At 33.5% G+C, this 24504-nt stretch overlaps 1 protein-coding gene across 1 annotated transcript; it reads right to left on the reverse strand.

The window, feature by feature from the left end:
* Positions 1–18377: 18377 nt before the first annotated feature.
* On the reverse strand, positions 18378–22507 carry LOC127088020 (uncharacterized). The gene is made up of 13 exons (XM_051028932.1): positions 22112–22507; positions 21842–22010; positions 21675–21755; positions 21384–21478; positions 21186–21301; positions 20968–21078; positions 20699–20808; positions 19479–19773; positions 19313–19390; positions 19186–19236; positions 18988–19077; positions 18797–18874; positions 18378–18636 (listed from the first exon to the last, which is right to left on the reverse strand). Exons 1-13 carry the CDS (start codon positions 22119–22121, stop codon positions 18586–18588), a joined length of 1335 nt encoding a protein of 444 aa, XP_050884889.1. The 5' UTR covers positions 22122–22507; the 3' UTR covers positions 18378–18585.
* Between the last annotated feature and the right edge of the window lie 1997 nt (positions 22508–24504).

Below are 24504 nucleotides of genomic sequence, written 5' to 3' on the forward strand. Positions count from 1 at the left end.
GCTATTGTGCCCCGGGCATAGACACAATGCTTTAAGAAGTTCAATTGTTCATAATAAAAATTACAAAATTTGAAACACTAAAATAAGCAATAACAATTACTCCTGACTAAAGGAAATCGGGATAGTGTCTTCAGCCTTCCAATTATTGAGTCCGTCACCAATTGTTGGGAAAATCCAGCTATCCAAGTCGCAATCGCTATCAGCATCTTCTACAGCATTAATCTGATCTTTGACTATCTTTTCAGAGCTAAACCCCAGGCCAAATTTATCAAACTTGTACGGTACATCGATCAGTTGACCCCAGCCAGTACGACCACCATCTTCAACCACGGCTTGAGCATCTTTCAGAGAAATCATAGCAGGAGGAGCACGAATAACCTTGGGCACACGAGAAGTTGGCTTAAGGACAGGACTGGTCGGAGGAACTACTTCAAATGACTGAGAAGGAGTCTCAAAGAATTCACCATCCATCTCGACGTATCTGAAGGTATGCACACTACTGACAATATACTCTTCTTCTCCACACACAGTGACAATCTTGCCCTCTATTGGATACCTCAGCTTTTGATGGAGAGACGAAGCTACAACACTTGCCCCATGGATCCAAGGGCATCCCAGCAAGCAGGAATAGGCAGGACGAATGTTCATTACGTAACAGGTAGTGTTGAAGACTTGAGGTCCTATCTTGATAGGGAGAACCACTTCACCATGAATAACACTCTTCGCACCATCGTAAGCATGCACCACAACGTCACTAGGTTTCAGTTCAATGCTTTTACAGTCAAGCTTATCGAGCACAACTTTCGGTAGCACATTCAAAGAAGAGCCATTGTCGATCAACACATGAGACAAGGTGATCCCCTTACACTCAATGGAGATATACAGAGCTTTATTGTGATTCTTTCCTGCTGGTGTCAGGTCAGCATCAGAAAAGCCTATGCCATTATCAACAGCCAAGTTAGCAACATAATTTTCTAACTAATCGACAGATGTCTCCTGAGGTACATGAGCGGTCTTTAAGAATTTTATCAACGCATTGGCATGAGATTCAGAAGATAACAACAAGGATAACATCGAAATTTTAGACGGAGTATGCCCCAGTTGTTCTACCACATCAAAATCACTCTTACGGATGATTTTCAGCATTTCTTCCATTTCCTGCTTGGCAACATCTTCGGTAGTAACTTCGACTGGTGTCTTTGACTGAGAAGGGATGATTTCTGGTCCCTTTCCTCGAGTTTCAGGGGCGGGAGGTGAGATTTCTAGAGAGAAGATCCTTCCACTTCGAGTAATTTTACTAGTCCCAACAATGTCAACGTCATTAGGATTAGCAGAATTATCATCTTGCTTTATGCCGTGGATGTAAACATCACCTCCATAATTCCACGGAATGGCTTTGCTTGAGGAATACGGTACTGGGCCAAGTGCAGTAATAATTAGGGGAGCTACCTTGGGCTCAGCAGTAATCTTCACAGGCACTCTAGTAGCGGTAATCTTCACTGGAACTTTGGACCTAGCAATCACAGATATTTCTTCAATAGGGTTTTCCATCATAGGAATCTTTTCAAAGAGAATTGTACGATCATCCATTAGTCGTTGAATACCATTCCTCAACTTCAAGCAATCATTGGGTCGGAGTATACAGAGATCGCAATTTTTAGCACAACCTGGAAATAAACCAGCTTGCAATAAATTCTTCTTGATGATCAGAAGAGGAGATGCTAAGTCAGCTACATTAGTAATGTGAGAATTGTCATCCACGGCATTAACAGTCTTGTCATGATTAGGCATAGGAGCAGTGATGACATTAGGAGTCTCCGGAGGATCAAATTCAATTTCTCCAGCGTCGATCATATCCTGAATCTTATTCTTCAACAACCAACAATCGTTTGTATCATGCCCGGGGCTATCGGAGTGATATGCACACCTGGCATTGGGATTATAACGAGGAGAAGTAGTGTTGGGATTTGCAGGAGGATCTCTAAGGGTAATTAAATTTGCTTTTAGCATACCCTGCAGTGCTTGTGCTAAAGTCATATTGATCTTGGTAAACTGCCTTCTTGGCCTGTCTTGTCTGTGTTGGAAGTTTTGAGATGGCGGTGCTGCAATCGTAACTGCTCCAACAGTATGGTCACGATTTTTCTTGTTATGACCCCTTTGACCGTACACAGCATTTGATTCATTCTTCCCCTGATAGGACTTTTTGGTGCTTGCGGAGGTAGCCGCCTGTATCTTTCCACTTCGAATGCCGCTTTCAACACGTTCACCCGTCAATATAAGTTCAGTGAAACCCGATGAGGAACTTCCCAATAGATGGCTGTAGAATGGGCCAGTCAGTGTACCCATGAACATGTCCACTAATTCTCGATCAGTCATAGGGAGTTTGACTCTGCCAGCCAAATCTCTCCATTTTTGAGCATATTCTTTGAAGCTTTCTTTAGAGCCCATAGTCATATTTTGCAGCTGTAGCCGAGTAGGCGCTAATTCAGAATTATACTGGCAGTGCTTGTAGAAAGTTGTCGCTAAATCAGTCTAGGTGCGGATGTTAGAGCTCTCAAGCTGATAATACCACTCTAACTGTGTGCCAGACAGACTCTCTTGGAAGAAATGGATCCATATCTTCCTATCAGTGGTATACGGCTGGATCTTTCTCACATAAGCTCTCAGATGCATCTGAGGACAAGACGCACCATCATACTTAGTGAAAGCGGGGACCTTGAATTTGCGAGGAATGACCACATCAGAGACCAGACCTAAGCTTTCGAAATCCAGACCGGGCGCCTTCTGACCCTCCATAGCTAGCATACGTTCTTCCAGCAACTTATACTTATCATCTTTCGGAGAGTACTGTTCATTTTCATAATTTTCATACTCGTCCTCAGGGTTGAAGGGATCAGCATTCTCATCTTCCGAATCATTTTTTGTCTCATCTTCTTTATCCTTCGGAATTCCAATCTTGACTCCTGGAGCCTGTCCTTTAAGCCTTCTTCCCGGGTTAATGTAACTCACAGATTTCTTGTCTTTCTTCTTCTCGAGCAATAGAGTCTTCAGTTCCTCCTGTCCCTTGGATAAGTTCAAGATCATCTCTTGGAAATGAGCATTTTGAGCCTGGAGATCCTTGACAGTTTGTTCGAGGGCCATTTTTTCTGTTTGAGAGGAAGACCGTGAGAACATTGATCCTTTAGAGTACCTGTTATGCAATGTTATGTTATGCTATGCAATGTATGAAATGTTTTCAAGGACTTTTGGAATTTAACTTTGCGTAAACCACCAAAAAGGGGAACTTTTATTAATAATTTCTTTAATCAATGTTCATTACAAGAAAAAATGAAAGCTCAAGTCTCCCAGGGACGGCTTCTTTTTGGGCGGAGATATGCATTGAGACTTCGTTCCTCATTAAGCTGGCTGGTGAGCTCTAATACTTTCTTCCTTTCAGCACAGAACTGAGCTTCAAAAGTATCCCTTTCCTCTCTCAACTGGATCCAAGATTTCTTCAATTCTTCAATTCTTCAACATTGGTAGGCATATCTGGATAAGGAATGATCTGAGGGGTACCTCCTTCAACTTTTGGTTCAACAATCAGAGGTCCGATTGCAAGATATGGCATGATAAGCTCACGAGCTCTGGCGCGTACCCATCTGAGATAAAGTTCCATAGGAATAGAGTTTTTCCGTCCTAAAGTACTTCTTTTCACCATGCCCCAAGCTCGTACAAACCTTTGACGGAGACCTTGAGAATCGTTGTCATAGTCAAACACAGTGCCTTGGATAATTATTTCATGTGGACCATCTCTTCGAGCATAACCAAACTGACGGAGGGCTAAAGCAGGATTATAAGTAATACCTCCTCTTATCCCCAGGAGTGGTACGTTAGAGAATTCTCCACAATGGTCAATGATGATAACATTTTCTTTGGGTTGGGGACACCAATGGATGTCTGAATGGGAGAGCGACATTATCCTTTGAGACCATTTCAAATTTTGCTCATTCTTCAAGACTGATTGAGGAAGGTGCAAAATAAACCACCTAGATAATAAAGGTACGTAGCACATGAGAGTCCCTTGCCTTTTCATAGTACGAGTGTGAAGGGAATGCAAAATGTCTCAAGGCAAGGTGGGCACAGGGTTATGAGTGAGAAATATCTTAACAGCATTCATGTCTATGAATTGATCCGGATTAGGAAATAGCACCAAACCATAGATTAGTAATGCTAGAACATCTTCAAAAGCGTGGACACTCATAGCTTTTAGGAATTCTCGGGCCTTATTTATCAAAAAATTGGCAAGTAAACCCTTAACTTCACTTCTTGTTACCCAATTAGTTTCAATGTCGGACTTTGTCATGTGTAAAGCCGCGGCAACCTCTTCAGACCTCAGAATCTTTTCTAAACCACTGAAAGGTGTTTGATCAAGGATAGGTATCTCAAGCAACCTGGAAAATTCTTCTAATGTGGGTACCAACTGATAATCTGGGAAGGTGAAGCAATGATTTTTAGGATCGAAGAACTGGAATAGAACTCTCATCATATCTTCCTTGAAACCGATGGTAACTAAATTGAGGAGATAACCATGTTTCTTGATGAACTGAGCATGATCGGGAAGTTCTAACACTAAATCCTTGAGTTGAGGAGAGGTCGCTACAAAATTGATCCGGATGGTCTTCCTGGAAGCCATAGCTCTACAACACAGAGCAAAGTTAAATCCCTAAGTCCTCGAAATGGTTAGTACAATGCCATGATGTCATGATGTTATGATGTTATGATGTCAAGTAAGTAACAAGCACAAACAAGTCACACCACAATCATTCCTAGGTTTTAAGGCTTGCATGAGTTCCATAGGTAAGTACCCTCCCTACTGAAGTTTGGTTGCTTCAACCTGTCCTAGAATAGTAACCGGGTTCTAGAAGGATCTCAAATCATTGACCTTTCCTTAAGTCCACTTCAGTGCAACACCAAGCGGTTGACCAAAATTTACCTAAAGTCCAATCTCAAAGAGTGTAGTATCGAGTATCAACCAACCCCAGTCGGAACCGAAGTCAGTTATCTCACTACTTTCTAATGGCTAGGATGAGTCAATTAGGGTTCTAAAGGTCTGGTTAATGCTTTGATGACACCACGTAGACGCCAAATTTTTCTCAAGTAAACATGAGGAACATCAGGACATCCAAAGTGTCACATTAACCGTAGCCATCATTTTAACCATTCCAGTATACGCCGGACAGTCGCGATGATCTCTTGCTACTTACCTAAGGTACACTAGATCCGGGTGTAGGATCTTTCACTCAAGCATAGAATACCCAAACAATCCCTTAAAAGTAAATCAGACAAAGAAACAATTCGAAAACATAAGTGATCTTATCTTTAAGGTAACCTCTCTTTTTAAGAGTCCCCAGCAGAGTCGCCAGTTCTGTGATACGGTGAACTGACTTTGTGTTTTTGCTTTGAAAAGCAATGTTGCGGATAGCAAGAGTCGCCACCGACTTTTCTTTTATCCAATAAGGAAAGGCGGAAAAGAACAGGAAAGACCTTGATTAGATTTTGAGTTCGGGAGGTACATTATACAAAGGGAAGGTGTTAGCACCCTTTGTATCCATGGTTATCCATGGGCTCTTAATTGCTTAACTCACTTATGTTTTCCTTGTTTGAGAAAGTGTTTGGGAAATGTGGTGTGTTTAGAAAATATTTGGAAAGGAGATAAACACTTTGTATACATTCGTACAAGAATCATTACAAAGTTAAACTCTCCTTTCCAAATATTTTCTAAACACACCACATTTCCCAAACACTTTCTCAAACAAGGAAAACATAAGTGAGTTAAGCAATTAAGAGCCCATGGATAACCATGGATACAAAGGGTTCTAACACCTTCCCTTTGTATAATATACCTCCCGAACTCAAAATCTAATCAAGGTCTTTCCTGTTCTTTTCCGCCTTTCCTTATTGGATAAAAGAAAAGTCGGTGGCGACTCTTGCTATCCGCAACATTGCTTTTCAAAGCAAAAACACAAAGTCAGTTCACCGTATCACAATGAGCATACTAATTATTGATTCTCCTTTCACCATATTTATTCCTTTTTCTTCCTTAGGGCACCATCCATATCTTTCATGATCCATCATCTATCTTCAATCATAATCATTCATCTCAGTGACATATTGTTTTTCTTTGAAATCAAATACCAAACCTCTTTGGGATTCCATATATACCCTTTTAGGACAAATAACTAGTGTCCACATTTAAACCAAGAGTTGTTTGCCTTAATGCCAATCATTTAATTCCTTTGTTTTTTGGATTGATGTCTCCTTTACTCTGTGGTTCAAATTTCATTCATTTATGGATTCCAACAATATCATTATCTTTTGGTTCCAAATTATACATTTCTGTCACTTCTGCCAAACCTTTCAGTTCTTCCCACGTTAGTTATTTATTTCTATCCTATTCCATTCATATTACATCATTCATTATTCACTAGCTTCATTAACCCATGTGATATATTTGCTCTTTGAGCCAAATACATTATTTCTTTGAGCTCCATACACACTCTTTTGGGCAAATGACCAGTGTCTATCCTCTGAACCAATACCCTTACTTTGGCTTGATGACAGTTTACCCTTATCTTTGGCTTGATGCCAGTTTACCCTTTTGTTTTGGCTGGATGTCATTTTTTCCTCGTTGGTTTAGACATATCTACCTTATGGGTTCAAACAACATTACCCTTTGGTTCAAAGCATACCTTTATCATAACTTATTTCATCTCCCACCATTAGTTATATGAGCTACAGACCTCAAAAGTCGTTTCTCATAGACAACACCATTATTCCGTTTAGGAACCATAAATGGATGAAGTTGGATGACTTGTGATCTTGAACGGTGGTGTTGATTTCCTTTACGCAATACGGGGTGGACTTGCATGGTTAACACTCCAACATCCAAGTCAGTTCAAGATTCAAGATAAGTGTAGTGAAAATGGAGATCAGAGAATTTACATTGCCCTTCGCGTGTGAATTGATTTTATACCTTAGGTCAAGTTTAGTGGATTTGGGATGAATTGGACCTTGGTCATTTGGACCTCTAGCCGACCCATAACACTATTCATTTTCAAGTATTTTTCTTTAAAAATTATACAATACGCTCATCCATTTGTTACATTTAAAAAAAAATATAGCATTACATATTTTTGTATAAAAAAATTTATAATATTTTAAAAAAAAATTGAAATAAAAAATTGATTTAAATAGTTCTTCTTAAAATTTTATAGGTTTTTTTACCAAGATAACCCAGTTTTTCAAAAAAAACCCCAAAATACCCCAGGTTTCAGAAAAATTCCCAAAGTACCCCATTTTTAGGAGGAGTCTCCAATTGAATTGACGACTCCTCTTAAAACTTGAATGGAGGTGCCAATTGGATTGGCTAGGGTAGGTGCCCTAGCCAATCCAATTGGCGCCTATGTGTAAGTTTTAAGAGGAGTCGCTAATTCAATTGGCTACTCCCTCAACAAAGCCTCAAATGACAAAACCTCCAACATGAAAGTTGTAGATATTTTCAAAACAATGAATTTGGACATAAATTTTGAATCATTTGGATTTTTTATGAAAAAGTTATGGGCACTTGAAATTGGACTTCTGATTTTTTTCAACTGTTATCTGACCTATAATGTTTTGTATTATCACATGTGTTTCTTTTAGAATTATGAAATTTTGTCCAACATAACAATTGAGGTAGACATCTCAAACTTTCCAATGCACTTGGGCCCACCTCAAAATAATCAAAAATGAAGGAGTTAGGTATTTTATCATTTTGCTATAACATTTTTTAGATATCAAAATTTTAAAAATTCACTTAAATTTGAAGTTATTTCAAATAGTTTTTCATAAAAATTATTTTTGAAAAATTATGATTTAATCTTCAATAATATATATTTGTGTTACAAAATTATATATTTCAAATCGATTTCAAAATTATATATTTGTACCATTTTTTTAGTTTATGGATTTGATGCAATAGTAAAAGTATGAATGTTAAAAAATCGATTTTAAAAAAATTGAAAACAACACAAAATTAAATATTATTGGATGTGTTGGGATATCATTTTGTAAAAACCACTCAAATAAAATTGGATTTTAAATTGAATTTTCAAAATCGAACCAAACTTTATACATATACTTAAATATTTTTTATTTTTTATATATTAATATGATATACTCTCTTTAATCCTATCTATGAAAAAAATTAAATTCATTAAATAAATAAAATATTTAGTTTATATATTGTTCAGGTATATTAAATATTTTTAAATCAATAAAATATTTTGATTAATTCAAAAATCGGTTACAAACTAGCGATCAAATGATCCAACTACAAACAAAACAAGTAGGGACCAAAAGAAGCTCAATCTAGGGCATCATCAACCTAGCAATATGTTTTATAATTTTTGAACTTCTCTAACATTTATACACTAAAGCATTAGTGATATTCTCCAATATATTTGTATTAGTTACATTGTTTCCGTAACTTTTGTCATTCATATATCTCCATGTTTCGTAAACAGTTTCAGTTGTAGCAGTTTTTGGAAGTTATGCTCTCTAACCTTTGTTCTTGATTTTTCTGGTAATTCATTCCAATTATTCTTTCTACTCACCTGGCTCATGCAGAATTTGCAGCCATGTAAGCACTTTCTTCCATATATTCTTCAAAGTATTGCAGTCAAACAATAAGTGGTGTATGGTTTCTACCTCAATACAAAAATAATATTGATTAGTATCCAACATCTCAAACTTGTGTAACTTCTCGTTCGTAGCTAACCTGTCGTGGCACGCTAACCACACCATGCTGACAAAGGATAAATTAAATATTTATAGGTACATTAAATCATTGTTTACTTGTGGAAAGTTCAAGTAAAGATGTGTTGATACAATCAAGATTATACAAGGTATGAGATTAAGTCGATGGTTGAAGAGATTCTGATCAACATGGAAGTTGTACCATAAAGTTTCAACCTGGTTTTCGACATGTTAAATTTTTTGAAGTGGTTTAGCTTCAAGTGAAGTATACTCTTCTTTAGGTGGAGTATGATAATTTTTTAAAACTATGATTGTCGGTGAAGAGAATGTTAAAATTCTAGGAGTAGTGTAGCTTCAAGTAACTATATTTTTGTATAGTGGAGTATGATTGTCGGTGAAGACAAAGAAAGTTCATCTATATTTTTCAACCAAGATGGAGATTATTGAGAATATACGTGTTGATAATCATTATGCTGGAGTATGATTGTCAGTGAAGATAATGAAAGGTTATGTATTATTTTCAATCAAGATGGAGATTGTTGTGGTTGATTGAAAATATACATGTTGAAGAAGTCTCACATCGCTTAGTTTTGTGTATGAAGAGAGAGTCCAAGGTTATATATAAGATACAAGTTCTTTGAAGTCCCACATTACTTATTTTTGTGAAGGAAGAGAGAGTCCAATACTATATATAGAATTCAAGTTCTTTATTCCAAGATGCATCATTCAAAAGAAATTTAAGCTTTTATTTGATTTTCTTTATTCTTTTATACTCTTGTATTAGCGTGTTAAATATTTATTTTGGAGGATGTGGGGTGTACTGGGGTCTATGTTAGTTGAAAGTATATTATGCGTTGTGATAATTTTCACATTGTGTTATTCTTTGGTTGTCTATTGACGACGATAATGATTTTTTCTCCAACGACCATGTAAGCATTTTCTTCCATATATTCTTTAAGGTATTGCAGCCAAACAATAAGTGGCGTATAGTTTGTACCTTAATACAAAAACAACCTTGATTAGTATCCAGCGGTCCAAATCTGTGCAACCTCTCTTTCGTAGCTAACATGTCGTGGCACGCTAACCACACCATATAGACAAAAAGATAAATTAAATATTTGTAGGTACATTAAATATTTAATTTATCTAAAAAGTATTTTTTTTATAAATAGAACCAAAGAATATTATATTAATTTATTTCTCTCGTCCTATTTATAAGAAGAAATTTATTTTTTAGAATTATTTAACATGTAACGTATCTAATTTATATATTGTTCAAGTACATTAATTATTTTATACATTTAAAAAGTAAATTTTTCTTATAAATATGACTATAGGGAATATTAATTAATTTTTAATTTTTTTAATACAATTTATTAATATAATATAATTGTTATATTAAATGAGTGGAGTAGTTCAACTGATATGTTTTAGTTGAGTTAAATAAATGTAAGTTTTACTAATAAGTTATTGATACATATAAATTAACAATATTTTAAAAATAAATAAATTTTTATTTTATTTTATTTTATATGCTTTAAGTATAATTGATAAATTTCATTTCCTTAATATTAAATTTTTAATATATATTTTACATTAAAGTTATTATTTTATGTCTTCTTTAAGATATTATTATTAATTAAAAAATTATAATTTGTAAACTTGAATATCTTAAAAAGGATAAAAAATAAACTACATTAAATTGGATCAGTTCGAATTAAATTTTTTTAAGTTTTCATTCAAAATCAAATTAGTCCACACATACTCTTATCTTTGATCACACGAGTTTTTGTCTCAAAATTGATACAAACTGCAATGCAAACACCCTTAAGTAAAAGTATTTCTTTTTCTCGAAAGTAGCATAGTCGTAAGAATTCATGTATCACTTGTAACTTTATAGATTGGCTGATAATTCTCATTCTTTGCATAGACCAATAGAGACATGAATGGCTTTACCAAGCTCGGAGAGTTGTTTTTGTTGGGTGGTAGTATTTGTGTTTTAGATTCTCTACAGGTAGTATTCGCCTCTTGTCTTTTGGCCTCTAGTAGGGGGTCTTAAAAAAATCTCCACTAAATTACAGGGACGATTTACCTATTTAAAATAGGCTTAAATTCACTTTTGATTCCCCTAGTTTGAGTGTTTTAAATAATTGATCCCCTTATTACAAAATCTACGATTTTGGTCCCTGAAATTTGATTGCGTTTGGATTCGCTTGATCCCTCATCCAATTTTGATTATGTGGCAATTCATTAATGACGTGGCATGTACTATTTGAATACATGTCAGCATTTTTAAATATCAGTTATGGTTAATGTTAATGTTCATTTTCATTTTGAGTATATGACAATGTTATATTAATGTTCATTTTCATTTTGACAATATTGGTTATATTAATGTTCATTTTGGTTATATTAATGTTCATTTTGATAGTATTGATAGTATTAATGTTCATTATCAGTACTTTATAACATAACAAACAAACATTATCAGTATTGACAGTATTAATGTTCATTATCAGTATTGACTTCATCGTGCCCAGTTTTCTGCAACCTTTCCTTCATCATTTTTCAACCTCAAATTCGAACCATCTCTTTCATCTTTTTCTTGCAAAAACGATTTCATTCATCTCCTCAAGCGTTTCCGTTGATGATGTCGCAACATTCCGGTTTCAACCATGGAAGTAGATCTTCAAGTCGTTCTAGGTATGTATGCAAGTATGGTTTGGATGCTTCATTGATGACAACTTGAACAGATGTTAACCCATGTCGTCGTTTCTATGGATGTGGGATGTATAAGGTATGTATAAGAATCTCCATTGATGTTCATTATCAGTATTTTAATTCCTATTTCACTAATTTATAATTTGTTTTTTCAATATCCAAAATGTTTTTTAATATTTTCTAAATTAAAATATCCAGGTGGGAATTAAAATATTTGAAAATGCTAACATGTATCCAAATAGTATATGCCACGTCATTAATGAATTGCCACATAATCAAAATTGAATGGGGTCAACCAAATTCAAACACAATAAATTTCAAGGACCAAAATCGTAAGTTTTGTAATAGGGGGACCAATTGTTTAAAACGCTCAAACTAGGAAGATCAAAAGTGCATTTAAGCCTTTAAAATATTATGATAAAAATGACTAAGTCACCTCCCCTTTTGATTCCTTTTCTCTTTTATGTGGTCAATTTCAAATTGATCCAGTTTTATTATATAAAGACTATTTTACAAAACACGGTTATCCAACGATTTCATCTCCAATCGCCAAGTAACTTGCTATATCTTATGTGACCCCTAGAGATCATGGGGAAACATAATCGCAATTGACGAAGGTTTATGACGTGTACAATAACTAATTTCACGACCAATTATGATTTATGTCTAGCAATCATAATTAACCCCGGAGTGTTATTTAATTATAATATGAAAATTCACGGTTAATTTTCAATTATATCTAGATTGACTCCCCCAATTCCGTAGACTGACGAAAAACATTAAACACAAAATAACACTGAATATTATAAGGAAAAATTTAGTACAGAGAGAAAAATCTAAACTAATAATATGGTTCATATTATTGGGACAAATTCATTTAAGAGGACATAATCTAAAAGAACTAGCAACTCATTCTAAAGGGATTCACGACAATTATAATAGAAAAGAAGAGATTAGCCTTACAAACGGTTATGGATGATTCCCTAATAATGTCATGTATTTTCTCTTCTCTCTTTATTTATAACACACATATTTATCTTAAAATTTTAGAACCCTTATGTGTAAACAAGTTTTGTGTTATATAGGGGGCAAAATCTAAAATCATCATGGCGCTTTAAGTTTAGATTGCGTCGCTATTATGCTATTAGCTTATCTTTCCATCTTGTAACCGTAGAAAATAGATTTCTCTAGCTTTGGTGAGTGCCATCTTCTTGATAGAAACTCACAATAGTACTGATTGTGAATTTGGAGTGGCACTATCTCATTTGTTGCTCAACTAGAATCACTATGAGATATGGTTGCGCCGTTATCATGCTCTTTTTGCATTTTCTCCTCTTTTTCTTCTATTTCTCTTGTGCTAGTCCTCTCTTTACTTTTTCATCGTAACTTTTACGGTAAAATACGATGAAATTCATTTGGTTAACAATTTTGATTTGAAATATTTTTCACACTTCTTCGAAATATTTATTAAAGCCTACAAAAATATGAGCCAACTAAATAAAAATTACTTTAAAATGAATGAAATCAATACTAAAAATATGATATGACAAACGAACATCAACTAGCTTGCACATGAAGTAACATAAAAACCTCTGATATATGTTTTAATTGAGTATTATCCTAAAAGTATGCATTAATCCTATTTCATTACCTTTTTGTCATTTTAGATTAGAGGATTGAAAAATATTATAGAAATGATCTACTACCGATCCAATGAGGAAATAACCATAGAATTGAAGGCCAAAGCAAAGATAAATTCATTGGGTGAATTATTTCTTCGAAAAATAAGTATGAACAAATGAAAAAATGGCATGAGCATGCAAAGTAAAATTTTTGAGTGAATGGATCATCGACCAACAAATCTAGAACAAAAAAAGTTAGATTGGAAAATAGAAAAATTTTGTTGACTGAAATTGCAACTCGGCCATTAAATACAAAGCGAATACAAAGACGGTTTAAGGCATACTTTGGTGTGGGTGTGATGTAACCCTAAAGAAAAATTAAGTGGGTGAATCAAAATTCACCCAGAGAATGAAGACATATTTTGAAATCTATAAGGACATTCTCGTTTATAAAATGGTATGTGAATCTAGCTAATATCAAGATTTATTGTTAGATTTATATCTAGGTAATCATCTATCATGATCTAGAATCTAAAGATGGATCTAGACGTGATATTACATATATTATTTAGACTTAATGTTCATACTTTTTATTAGGATGAGTGACCGTTGAATAAACAATATGATTTATATCATGATATTATTTTAGACATGGATAACAATGTTGAGTAATAGGTGATAATATAAATGTGTATAATTTATCATTGATATGAATGCAATCGTAATAGTTCCAACTTTTATCACTCTTTATCACTAATATTATCATATTTTACTTTCTTTTGTTTTATGTTTAAAAAAATCAAACAAAACCATTTTCTATTTAACATAATAATTATTACATTAAAACTATATTCCTCATTCCCTATGGACACAATAATTTTATTCACTATATTATTTTTTTTTTGACATAACTACTACGCTTTTATACATTTTAACGAGAAAATTTGTTTCAAGAAAATGATGTCATAATCTTATTCACTATATTTACAATTTTTGTTGACACAACTACTACATTTCTATATATTTTAAGAGTAAAACTATTTCAGCAAAATAATTTCGTTGTAGAAGAATGTCAAAATATAACTCTATTTGTGATTAGGATCATTTTAAGTCAACTTATGAATTTTTGTTCATATTGTGTATTTTTTCTATTTTATCTTTCTTGTTATTATTAATGTGTTTGCTAGTTTATGTGAGAAAAAAGTTTGGTTTCTTTTGAACTAGAAATTGAAAGGAACATTTGTTGAAATCTACAAAAATCAAAGTAAGTAAATACTTCCGCAATGACATATAATCGAGAAGTTGATCCTAAAGTCATCAACATCCAGAGAAACAATAATAATAAAAACAAAATGGTAGAACTAACATTAAAAATAAGAACCATAACAACATTGATAATAATGGAATGTCATACTTGAACATCTTGAGGAGGTTAGCTTACTTGAAACGGCTTCCACAACCTACAAGACGAATGAAGATGAGAACTAGTTTACTTCAAATTATTTATGTTAAACTTTTTCAGGTATGATCATGAAGACCATTACACTCAGCTTACCAAATTTTATGAGATATCAAGAACTATTGCAGTCGAATAAGAACAAGAAGAATTTATGTTTTTGATATTGTTCTCACACTCCCTTATAATTAAAAATAAAAATTATACCTAGATCATACCATGCAAGCCATGACGAAAGGAAATGTATTGAAGGAGAAATTTCTTAACTAATTTTTCTCTCAAAACAAGTTCATGAAAAATATGTTTGTACACGTATATGACGGCCTAACACCTATGTTACACACCTTCACGTAAGTTTCTACAATGAGGGGAGTGACAAAGAAGTACCAGTCCATAAATGCCTCATGATGTTCAAATAGGCCTGGAGATACCCAATACCTTGCCTCGGAAAAATGAAGTCTTAACCCCGCGTGTGATGGGATGAATTGTGTTGGGTCTTGAAGAGATGGAAGAAGAACCCCAAGGTCGATATATTTTTATTGTACTCATACTAATGTTGGAATATATTAACTTAGATCAAGACATTCAACCTCAAAGCCACTAAAAGGAAGACGCAAGTTGATTAAAAAGAATGGACGCTCATGAAAGGAAATGACACATGTCATATTTATTACATATTCTTTTAATCACCCCCCCCCCCCCCCCTTTTCCAATATGACGAATACCTCACTTCAGTAAAAACATGGTCCAGAACATCCCCACTAACAAAGATAGAAGTGGTATCAAATACATTTGTTTTCTTTCTCATGCTGAAATACCTCATATAGGCATGGCAACGGGGCGGGTCGGAGACGGTTTTTACCTCCCCCACACCCAAACCCGAATTCCCAAACAATCCTCGTTCCCCATCCCAAACACAAATGGGGATAGAGAATTAAAACTCAAACCCGTCCCAAACAGGTTCGGGTATGCCCGCCCCGCCACCATCCATTTAATAAAATCAATTTTTTATATAGAAATATTTATTTTTTTTAAAATCAAAACAATCTAAAAAAATTCCATACATACATTTTGAATATTTTAAATAATTAACATAAATTAAAATATCAAAACATTGGGCACTTATTTAATATTCTAAATTATCAAAAATAAATAATAATAATAATAATAATAATGTACATATCAAAGTAAACGGGGCGGATTCAGGGGCGGGTTCGGGGTGGGTACTAGTATCCTCATTACCTAACTCATTCCCATACTTTTATAATCGGGGAAAACCCAAACCCAAACCCAAACCCAGTCAAAGCGGGTTTTTCCCATCAACTTCGGGGCGGGTTCGGTTGGATACCAGCGGGTACGGGTTATGTTGACATGTCTACCTCCATAGCAATGGACTATGTTAGAATAAGAACAAGATAAAAAAACTTAGAGTAAGTTCAAACTTTAATCCAACATTTTTTTTGTCAAAATACATCCATGAAGAAGAAATTAATTAAAGATAAAAAATGTCAGATACCCTAGCGGAGGAAAAAAGGAAAAATTTAACTCAAATATTACCTTAGAAAGAAACGGAGATGAAAATTCATGTGTTAAAGAGGTGATGTGAATAAGTCTAAAACGAAGTCCTGCGTAAAAAAAATTAACAACGAGGAAGAAAGGCGCCGGAGAAGAAGAAAAAGAAAAAGCGTTTCTTGAATCCCACAAGTGGCGAAAGGAAGAAACTAGCAAATTAAAAGGTTTTTATGTGGATCTCCACTATAATCAGTCACACGATTTCTTATGTTGAAAAGCGAGAGATACGCCACCAACAATACAGATTCCTAAAAAAATCGTTCAAGAACACTTTAGTGTCTTAAGACCAAAAGAAAAATATTAGTGACAAATTATGCATTTGTGTCAAAACCTCCATGAAAAACGTCATTTATTACAAAAAAAAAACATTTAATGCACTTGTTTTTAACATCAATAGTGACATCCGATCAAGATTCTTCACTTACTTTGATCGACGTCCGACCTAGAAGTTTGCATGTCAAAACCCTTATCATGTAGAGTAATGACAGACTAAGATAAATGTTCTAAATTTTGCAAAAGACAAAAGCCCTAAAGACAATTATTCTACTATGTTTCAGCCTAACCCATTACGTCCAATTGCTCACAGGACGTGAACGACATGTCTCTCTCATATATTCACATTCTCTCTAACATAATGAATTTATTTTTCTTTTTAATACAAAATTCCTTAATACAATTAAAAAAGATTCATGACTCAGACAATTCTTGGTTTTTTTCTTACATTTTGATTTCTTTTAAACGAGCAATAAGTTGCGCAACTACCTCTTTATGGAGGATAAAATCGATCCTCTTAAACACTACATTCATTGTTTTAGGTGACACGACATTGTTATGTATGAACCTTTGCACTCTCTGTAAAAGAATAATTACTTCTGGTGCTAGAAAATCAAAGGTGTCAAAAGAAAATAGCATGGAAGCATGTTAATTGTCGAAACACGTTTTCTCATGCTTGACCACTTTACTTGAAGCAGCTTTGAGAATTGTTTGTCCCACAGTAAAATCTGTAATCCTCAGTCCCACCAATTAAGAAATTCCAATCAAATCGACGCATGCATGTTTTTCTCATACTCATCCATACACCAAAACATCGACTGACCTAAGAGTCGGTCTTGCCTCTTGTGAATCAGTCAAAAAATTTGCAGGAGCCTTTTTCTTTACACATACCTATGCACACCTAAATATATCAAATAGGACACCCCTAACAAAACCATATCGATATTTGAAACTTGGAAACTCCTTGCAATAAATAGTGCGCTCCCAAATGTATCCAAACACGTCTTACGGCAAACATGACAAACCTCATCAACAGGAAATAAGAAAATCATAAGCTGATATTTAAGGATTGTATAGTATTGTACCAGAGACATATATTGATCTATACTGTCAATAATTCCTTACAATGAATAGTGCGCTCCTAAATGTATCCAAACACGTCTTACGGCAAATATGACAAACCTCATCAACAGAAAATAAGAAAATAAGTTGATATTTAGGATTGTACAGTATTGTACCTGAGACATATATTGATCTATACCATCAATAAAATAACAAAAAAAATTCTTGAACTTGTATTGCTTGCAAACAATCAAAGATTGTTCTTCAATTTTGTGATCATGCCAAATTTTACATCCATGTCTTTGAACACTTTAATTAAAAACAACACTTGTCAAAACATGTGCTTCAAGAGGAGCGGTATTCTGTCTAATAATACCGACTATTCTTAAAATCAATGTCCATATAATATATCCTATTGCCTCTCAGCATATGATCACCTAACATCCAAGATTGGACCGAGAAGTCACAAAAACATATTCACCAAAGAAAAGACCTCCACCAACCGCATTATTTTTTTTACCGTTGCCATATTTTCTTGACGATACCCATGCAAAAAAGTAGGAAAAAACTCACTTAAAGATCCCTTAATTGTGGTATAATATGCATGAACTCAACTATCCGAACACCCTCTTCATGGACAATTATATTAGAAAAAGACTTCCAAATAAATTTTTGAACTATTCAATTTAATTATTATTCCCTAAGTATTATAATTATAAATCTATTAATTAAGAATAATTATTTATCATTATATACAAAAATAATCTCTGTAAAAAATATAATAAAAAGAATTATGTTTGTCTACTAAGTGTGCTATTAAAGTAACACATCAAATATCCTAAAATGAAGAATTGAGATTATAAGAAAATGACATAATAAAAGAAGCTAAAAAGAGGTATAAAAGGTGTTGTATATCTAATGAGGAATAGGATCAGCTGGAGTATTGTTCAAAGTACTATCATATTGTGTTACACGAATCTATTCGATTAAGTTAAACAATTCAATACAACACAGCGACAGTGGACACGATAAATACATGTCCAAATGAATAATAGAATCCCAAAATAAAGCATTACATAATTTATATTGTGCTCCCACTTAAACTCATGTCTCATCATCAACCATACTGACTGAATAATGCCCGAAGTTCCTGCCCTGTTTGATTTAACAAAAATGGAATCCAGTCAAATTAAATTGAAACGAATAAAAACAAGTAAATTTATCATATGTTTGCATAAGTGACAGCAAAGCAGAGGAAATCATGAAACTAAAATTCTTTAATACGGCGAGATTGTTCTCCTATAAGAATGCTAACCTCTGATAATACCCGCTGTTTATTAAGTAATTGGGTCCTAGCCTTGTTCAAAACAGAATTTGGTGACTTGAACATCCTCTGCATGTAAAAAAAATGGAGATCAGCAGATAATAAGTGAAAGAAGTAAATCCGGGGAAAGTCATCAACGAAATCACGAGATTATGTAAGCACAACTACCAGCATAAACTCACCTTTTCACCACCAGACATTCTGTGTTCTCCGTTGTTAAGATGTTTTTTCTTGGGTGTGAAACCGAAGACATCATGTAGAAATTCGTTGTCCTGATACCCCGGAGGAAGGACAGGAAAAAATAAGGCAAAAACAAATTCAGTGTTGCAAACTTTTAAGAACTAGATACCGAAAAAAGAAAAATGCAACAAAAAGCCAACCTGCATATGTTTAATGAATCCTCCTCCAAGGAAGTGCTTGATGAAATTTAGCTGCAAACATATTAGATGTCAAAAAAATGCAACTTTGCCAGTGTAAAAACATCGAATGAAAGAATGCAAGAGAAACCTGTATCATTTGGGACCAGGAGGATGTCTGTAGAGAATCACCACCAATCTTCATTGAAATTTCAGGGGCGTAACCATCCTAGTATGACAAAAAAAGATCAGCACAGAAGCCTTCTGACTCAGATTCAGGAGTACATATCTTTTATTCTCTAATAATACTAACATACCTCAAAAAAATCCAAGATATCTTTGAACAGGTTCCTCTGATTATTAAGATCTTTCTTAGCAGAACCTTTTCCACCAGCCTCCACAGAAAGATTTTTGCATTGATTTATCACTTTTCCTTTTAATCCTTGTAAAAATATGTAACTTTCCTGGGGCTTACTCTCTTCTTGAGTTGCATCATTTGCATTAAATTTATCTATAGCTCCAATCTCAAAAATTAGAGCCAGTGCTTCACCAGCAGCAATTCTTACTGACCTATCTTCTTTATCTAGAAGACTAGATAAATAAGATATTGAACTGCATTGAAAGTAAAAAAATCATTAAAAGCTGAAACCAAGGCCAAGACACAGCTACACAAGGAAGATAATATGAAGCATTGGTAGGGGTGAATATTATCTACAAATCAAACATAGATAAAATGCACTCCCCCTGTGATCAACTATAAGTAAAACTACATATTTTCACACTTATTTAAGATCCATCTACTCAGTCCTTGCAACATTGGTGAACTAATTTAGGATATTTTTGGAATAATAATATTCAGAATTTCAGACACTTATTTTTTTCTCATAATTGAGTCCAGGGTAGAAAATCTAAAATAATTAACCATTGTCCACAGAATTAGAATAGCCTGCCAGGAGCCCAGGAATCTAATTTAAACAATCATAAATGCATCAAATATTCAACATAAGTTGACAATCAGCCGTAGAAACAAACAATGACATAAAGGTCGATGAATATTTAAATATCAAAAATTTAAGTCAAGTGCCAAAATAACTGTTTTAATTCAAAATTTAAAACTATGGTATTTTTAGAGTATTGCATTTCAAGTAATATTAAATATTTTAATGAATAAGCTTCTACTATGTATTTTTCCATCCTTCTTTCTATTTGTTATTCCAAGATGGGTGAAGTGTTATTCTCATGGTATTCTCCACACTTCCCAAGACAAGCCCTCATCTTCTCCTCCTTATTTGATACAACAAACAAGAGCTCTCTATATCCTTATTGGGTCAAATTTCAAAGAGTTTCAAATTGATCAGCTTTTTAAAAATGAAAGCATGGATTGCAATAAAAAGTAGTGGTCCTACACTGTCTATGGCATTGACGAGCAAAATAACTCGACAGTAGAAAACCTCTTATAGGAAGCATAAATGGGCATCGGCACTAAGCTTGAGTATAATGAAATCAAAATGCAAGCAAAAGAATAAATTGTACTTACCTTTGCCAATTTTTTGAATTCAGCTTCAAATTGCCCACGGTAGAGAGGAGAAAAGACCATGCAGACACTACAGCAGTTATTAATTGAGCAGAAGGTTTGACTGCAACTACCTAAAGAGTGAATAATCTGAAGCAGTAAATAAAGTGAAGAGAAATGGGCGTACATGGTTGAAAAAAACTTTTTTATAACAAAAATAGCACACTAGTCATATGCAAAATACTGTTCTGATCAGAAAATAAAGCAGCTAGAATATTTTAACAGATGCATACATTGGAACCTAATTTGGGATGGATTACACGCCACATTATGTCCATTGATCGCTCTGTTTCTTCTTGAGCATTCCCTCCAACAAAGGTGATTATAGCCAAGCAGTCCAGCAACTATACACAAACATAGACAGCATTAATAAGTTAGTATATAACATCAAAGATCATAAAAGGACCACAATAAAAACAAAGAATACAAAAGATATTTCTAAACTCCTCACCGACGGTGCCTTCATAACATCTGTACTTCTAGCAAGTGATTCATCCAAAGGACCAACAGAATCTTCTAAAATCTCGCGTGCATTATCACTACATCCAACTGTCAAGGCCAAACAACCTGCAACAGAATGAAATTTAATATTTAATAAACAAAAGCAATATAAACTCTAAAACAAAGTCCAAGTAAGTCAAAATCTTACCAATGGCATGAGATGCCAGAGTTATCTCCTTGGCAGACGCCTTCTTAGATCCCTTTTTTATTGAAGCAAGACACTGATGCAATAAAGTCGCAAACCTGATAAAAGAAAACACACCACAGTTATGATAATTTTAATGATCACTTCAAAGATCCATATAGTTAGTTGAAAACCTGAAATTGCCAGCCAAAACAAAACCCTAGAAAAAAAGTATCATAATTGCACTAATACCTAATATAATCATAGAATTGAGAATACTCATTTACAGTATTAAAAGAGATAAATAAAGCTTACTTTTTTTCAACAAACTGATGTTGCATATTGCTCTTAAAAGCATCAATTATGGTTGAAAAAGCGTTTTCCCTCGTGGAACCCCTATCATAAATTCAACAAAAAAAAATCTTTCAGTTCAATTCCACCTTCAATATCCATAATTAACATAATGAAGAAAAACCAAGTACCTTTTTTCATCCAAAGCATCAAGAGCTTGATCAAGTACAGAATCTTGATCAAATTGAACATCTTCGGTACCAGAAACAGACATGAGATCAGATCGAGCAGTTGATGATGAAGTCACGCTACTATCATCATCGCTATCAAACATTGCAGCAGCTTTACTACGAGAATTACCTAAACACAACACACACAAAAAATTAATAAAATAATCAAAAAGAAAGTATCAATTATAATTTACAACTGAGTTGGATGAATAAGAAACCCTAGAAACTTACGTTTTCCCATTGTAGCGGCTTTTTTGGGCTTTGATTTGGTTTGTTAGAAAAACGAATCGGAATTGGAGAAATTGAAAGGTGAAGAATAATTAGGTAAAGAAGAACGAAAATAAACTGAATTGGAAGGTATGGAAATTGGGAAGAAAATAGAGAAAAACGAAAACACAGTATTTGTTGATTCGGTTGATGAATAATCCATTCAAAAATTCTGTTATATATAAGTTGAAATTCGAACGCTACTACGAGAAACGGATTATTGAGAGAATTTGGGGATGAGATTTTGATTTTGTATTGATTATGTAAAATGGTAGCAACCAAGAAAAAAAAAGGAGGGTTAGGTTTTTTTTATATAACGAAGCACCACCACACGGCGAGGGTTCTGTTTTTTAATTCTTTTTTTTTTGGTATTTATTTATGGCGTGGACTAAATAAAAGGTATAATTCAATTTCGGTAGTGAGAATATTCGGTGGGTTTGTGTATGGTTACGTGGCGTGTTTCGGGTTGTTGATTGTTTTTGTGTGTGCCGACATGTTGACACGTGGCGTTTGTCGACATGTTTGCGCGGATGCGTGGAACACGTGACGTGACAAAGTTTGTTTTTCGGAGTTGAAATCATGTATTTCTACTTTCTACTAGTTTCTACTGCATGTGCAAGGAAAAACCTCTCATACCTCTATTCTAAACTGAAGAACACGGTTTAATTCATTTTCGGACAATATGTTAATTTGTGCCTTTGGAAGAGATGTTAAAAAATTTACATAAAATTTTTTTATCCAAAAAATTACAATAAAATTATTAATTATAAATTTATATTAAATTTAATATACAATTTTAATAAATCTTTATTACTATTACTTATAAAAAAATTATTAATTAAATTAAAAATTAAGTTATATATATATATATATATATATATATATATATATATATATATATATATATATATATATATATATATATATATATATATATATATATTGTGTAAAATAATTTTACACGTCAATTTAATTAAAAAATTATCATCTTATCGTATCATATAAATATTTTAAAAATAAAAAAAATTATTTAATACGAAATTATTTATAAACGAATGTTGATATAATAAGTACTTCTCTTTAAAAATATATGTATAAATTATTTATTAGTTGATAGTGTAATTTATATATTTAAAAATATTACAACAATATTTTAATAGGATGTAAATTGTTTATTAGTTGATAGTGTAATTTATGTTAATTGTTTGATTTAAAAAAAATTAGTTGTCTTAATATTTAATTTTAAAAAAAATTAAAATAAAAAATATTAATCCATAGTTTTGGTCCCTAAAATTGTGTCATTGGCGTTACCTAAAATCCAATTGTTATTGGGATACCTAAAGTCCAGTTGTCACTGTAAGACCCCAATTTTGACCATAAGATTTCTCATGCAATTTCATCATAAGCATTAGCATTGGGATCATATCTTGGCACCCTCCTCACCCCTCTTTCATTGGGTTTGTTTTGGGAGAGATCATCAAGCACTTTGTGATTATATCATAATTGTATTTTATCATTTCACTAACCAAAATACCAAAAATATGTTTTTGCATTTGTCTAACTGTTTTGTAGGAAGGGCATGATTCCATTGATTCATCAAGTTCACATCTAGGGTTTGAGACCCTCATGAACAAAGAGCACAACCAAGAATTGATTCAAGAATGGTTATGAACATCATATATGAGTCCCAATGTTCTCTACATATTATATTGGTCAAGTTTTCTTCAAGAGTTTGAGGGTGATTTGCCTTGGAAACCCTAGTTTGACTGGGTATCTTGAGTAACTTCTCCAACAAGCTATCTCACCAATTGAAAAAATTTATCAAGGGACACTTCAAATTTCATCATCTTAAGCATATATGATCTACCATGAGCCAATAAAGTCAAGAGAATTGGAAGTTAGCAAGTTAGTTGATGGTGGTTGGCCAGATGAATTCATATGATCAAAACTGGGTCTCCCTAGACCCTATCTCCTATAATTTTCACCATATGAAAATGATTCCAAGATACAGCTTACTCTAAATGTCATTCCAAACAACTTTCATGTTGATACCTAGAGCTAGTTTTGTTTGAAAAATCATTTTCTATGTTGAAACATTATAGGTCATTTTGTCTAAACCCTAATTTGAAAGTCAACTTTCCAAGGCCATAACTTGCTCAATTTTTATGATATGAAAGATTTCCAAGTTGTAAAATCAAATTCAATGTGTCTACTTCAACTTTGATGTTTGGAGTGGGAGCTAATTCAACTTTTTTGAGCATGTGATATGAGGTTACATTATAGGTCACTTTTGACCTATACCATTGATCAAGTGATTTTTCCAAACTTCAAAAATGCCTAACTCTATCATTTCAAAT

This window comes from Lathyrus oleraceus, chromosome 5, assembly GCF_024323335.1.
Source record: "Lathyrus oleraceus cultivar Zhongwan6 chromosome 5, CAAS_Psat_ZW6_1.0, whole genome shotgun sequence".
In the NCBI taxonomy this organism is placed as follows: domain Eukaryota; kingdom Viridiplantae; phylum Streptophyta; class Magnoliopsida; order Fabales; family Fabaceae; genus Lathyrus; species Lathyrus oleraceus.

Excerpts from the sequence above, each read along its gene's own strand:
- LOC127088020 (XM_051028932.1), bottom strand. Across the intron at positions 21,479-21,674 it reads CATCAGTTTGTTGAAAAAAA|GTTTGCGACTTTATTGCATC; the intron begins GTAAGCTTTATT and ends TTCTTTTATCAG. Across the intron at positions 19,774-20,698 it reads AATTCAAAAAATTGGCAAAG|TTCAATATCTTATTTATCTA; the intron begins GTAAGTACAATT and ends CTTTCAATGCAG.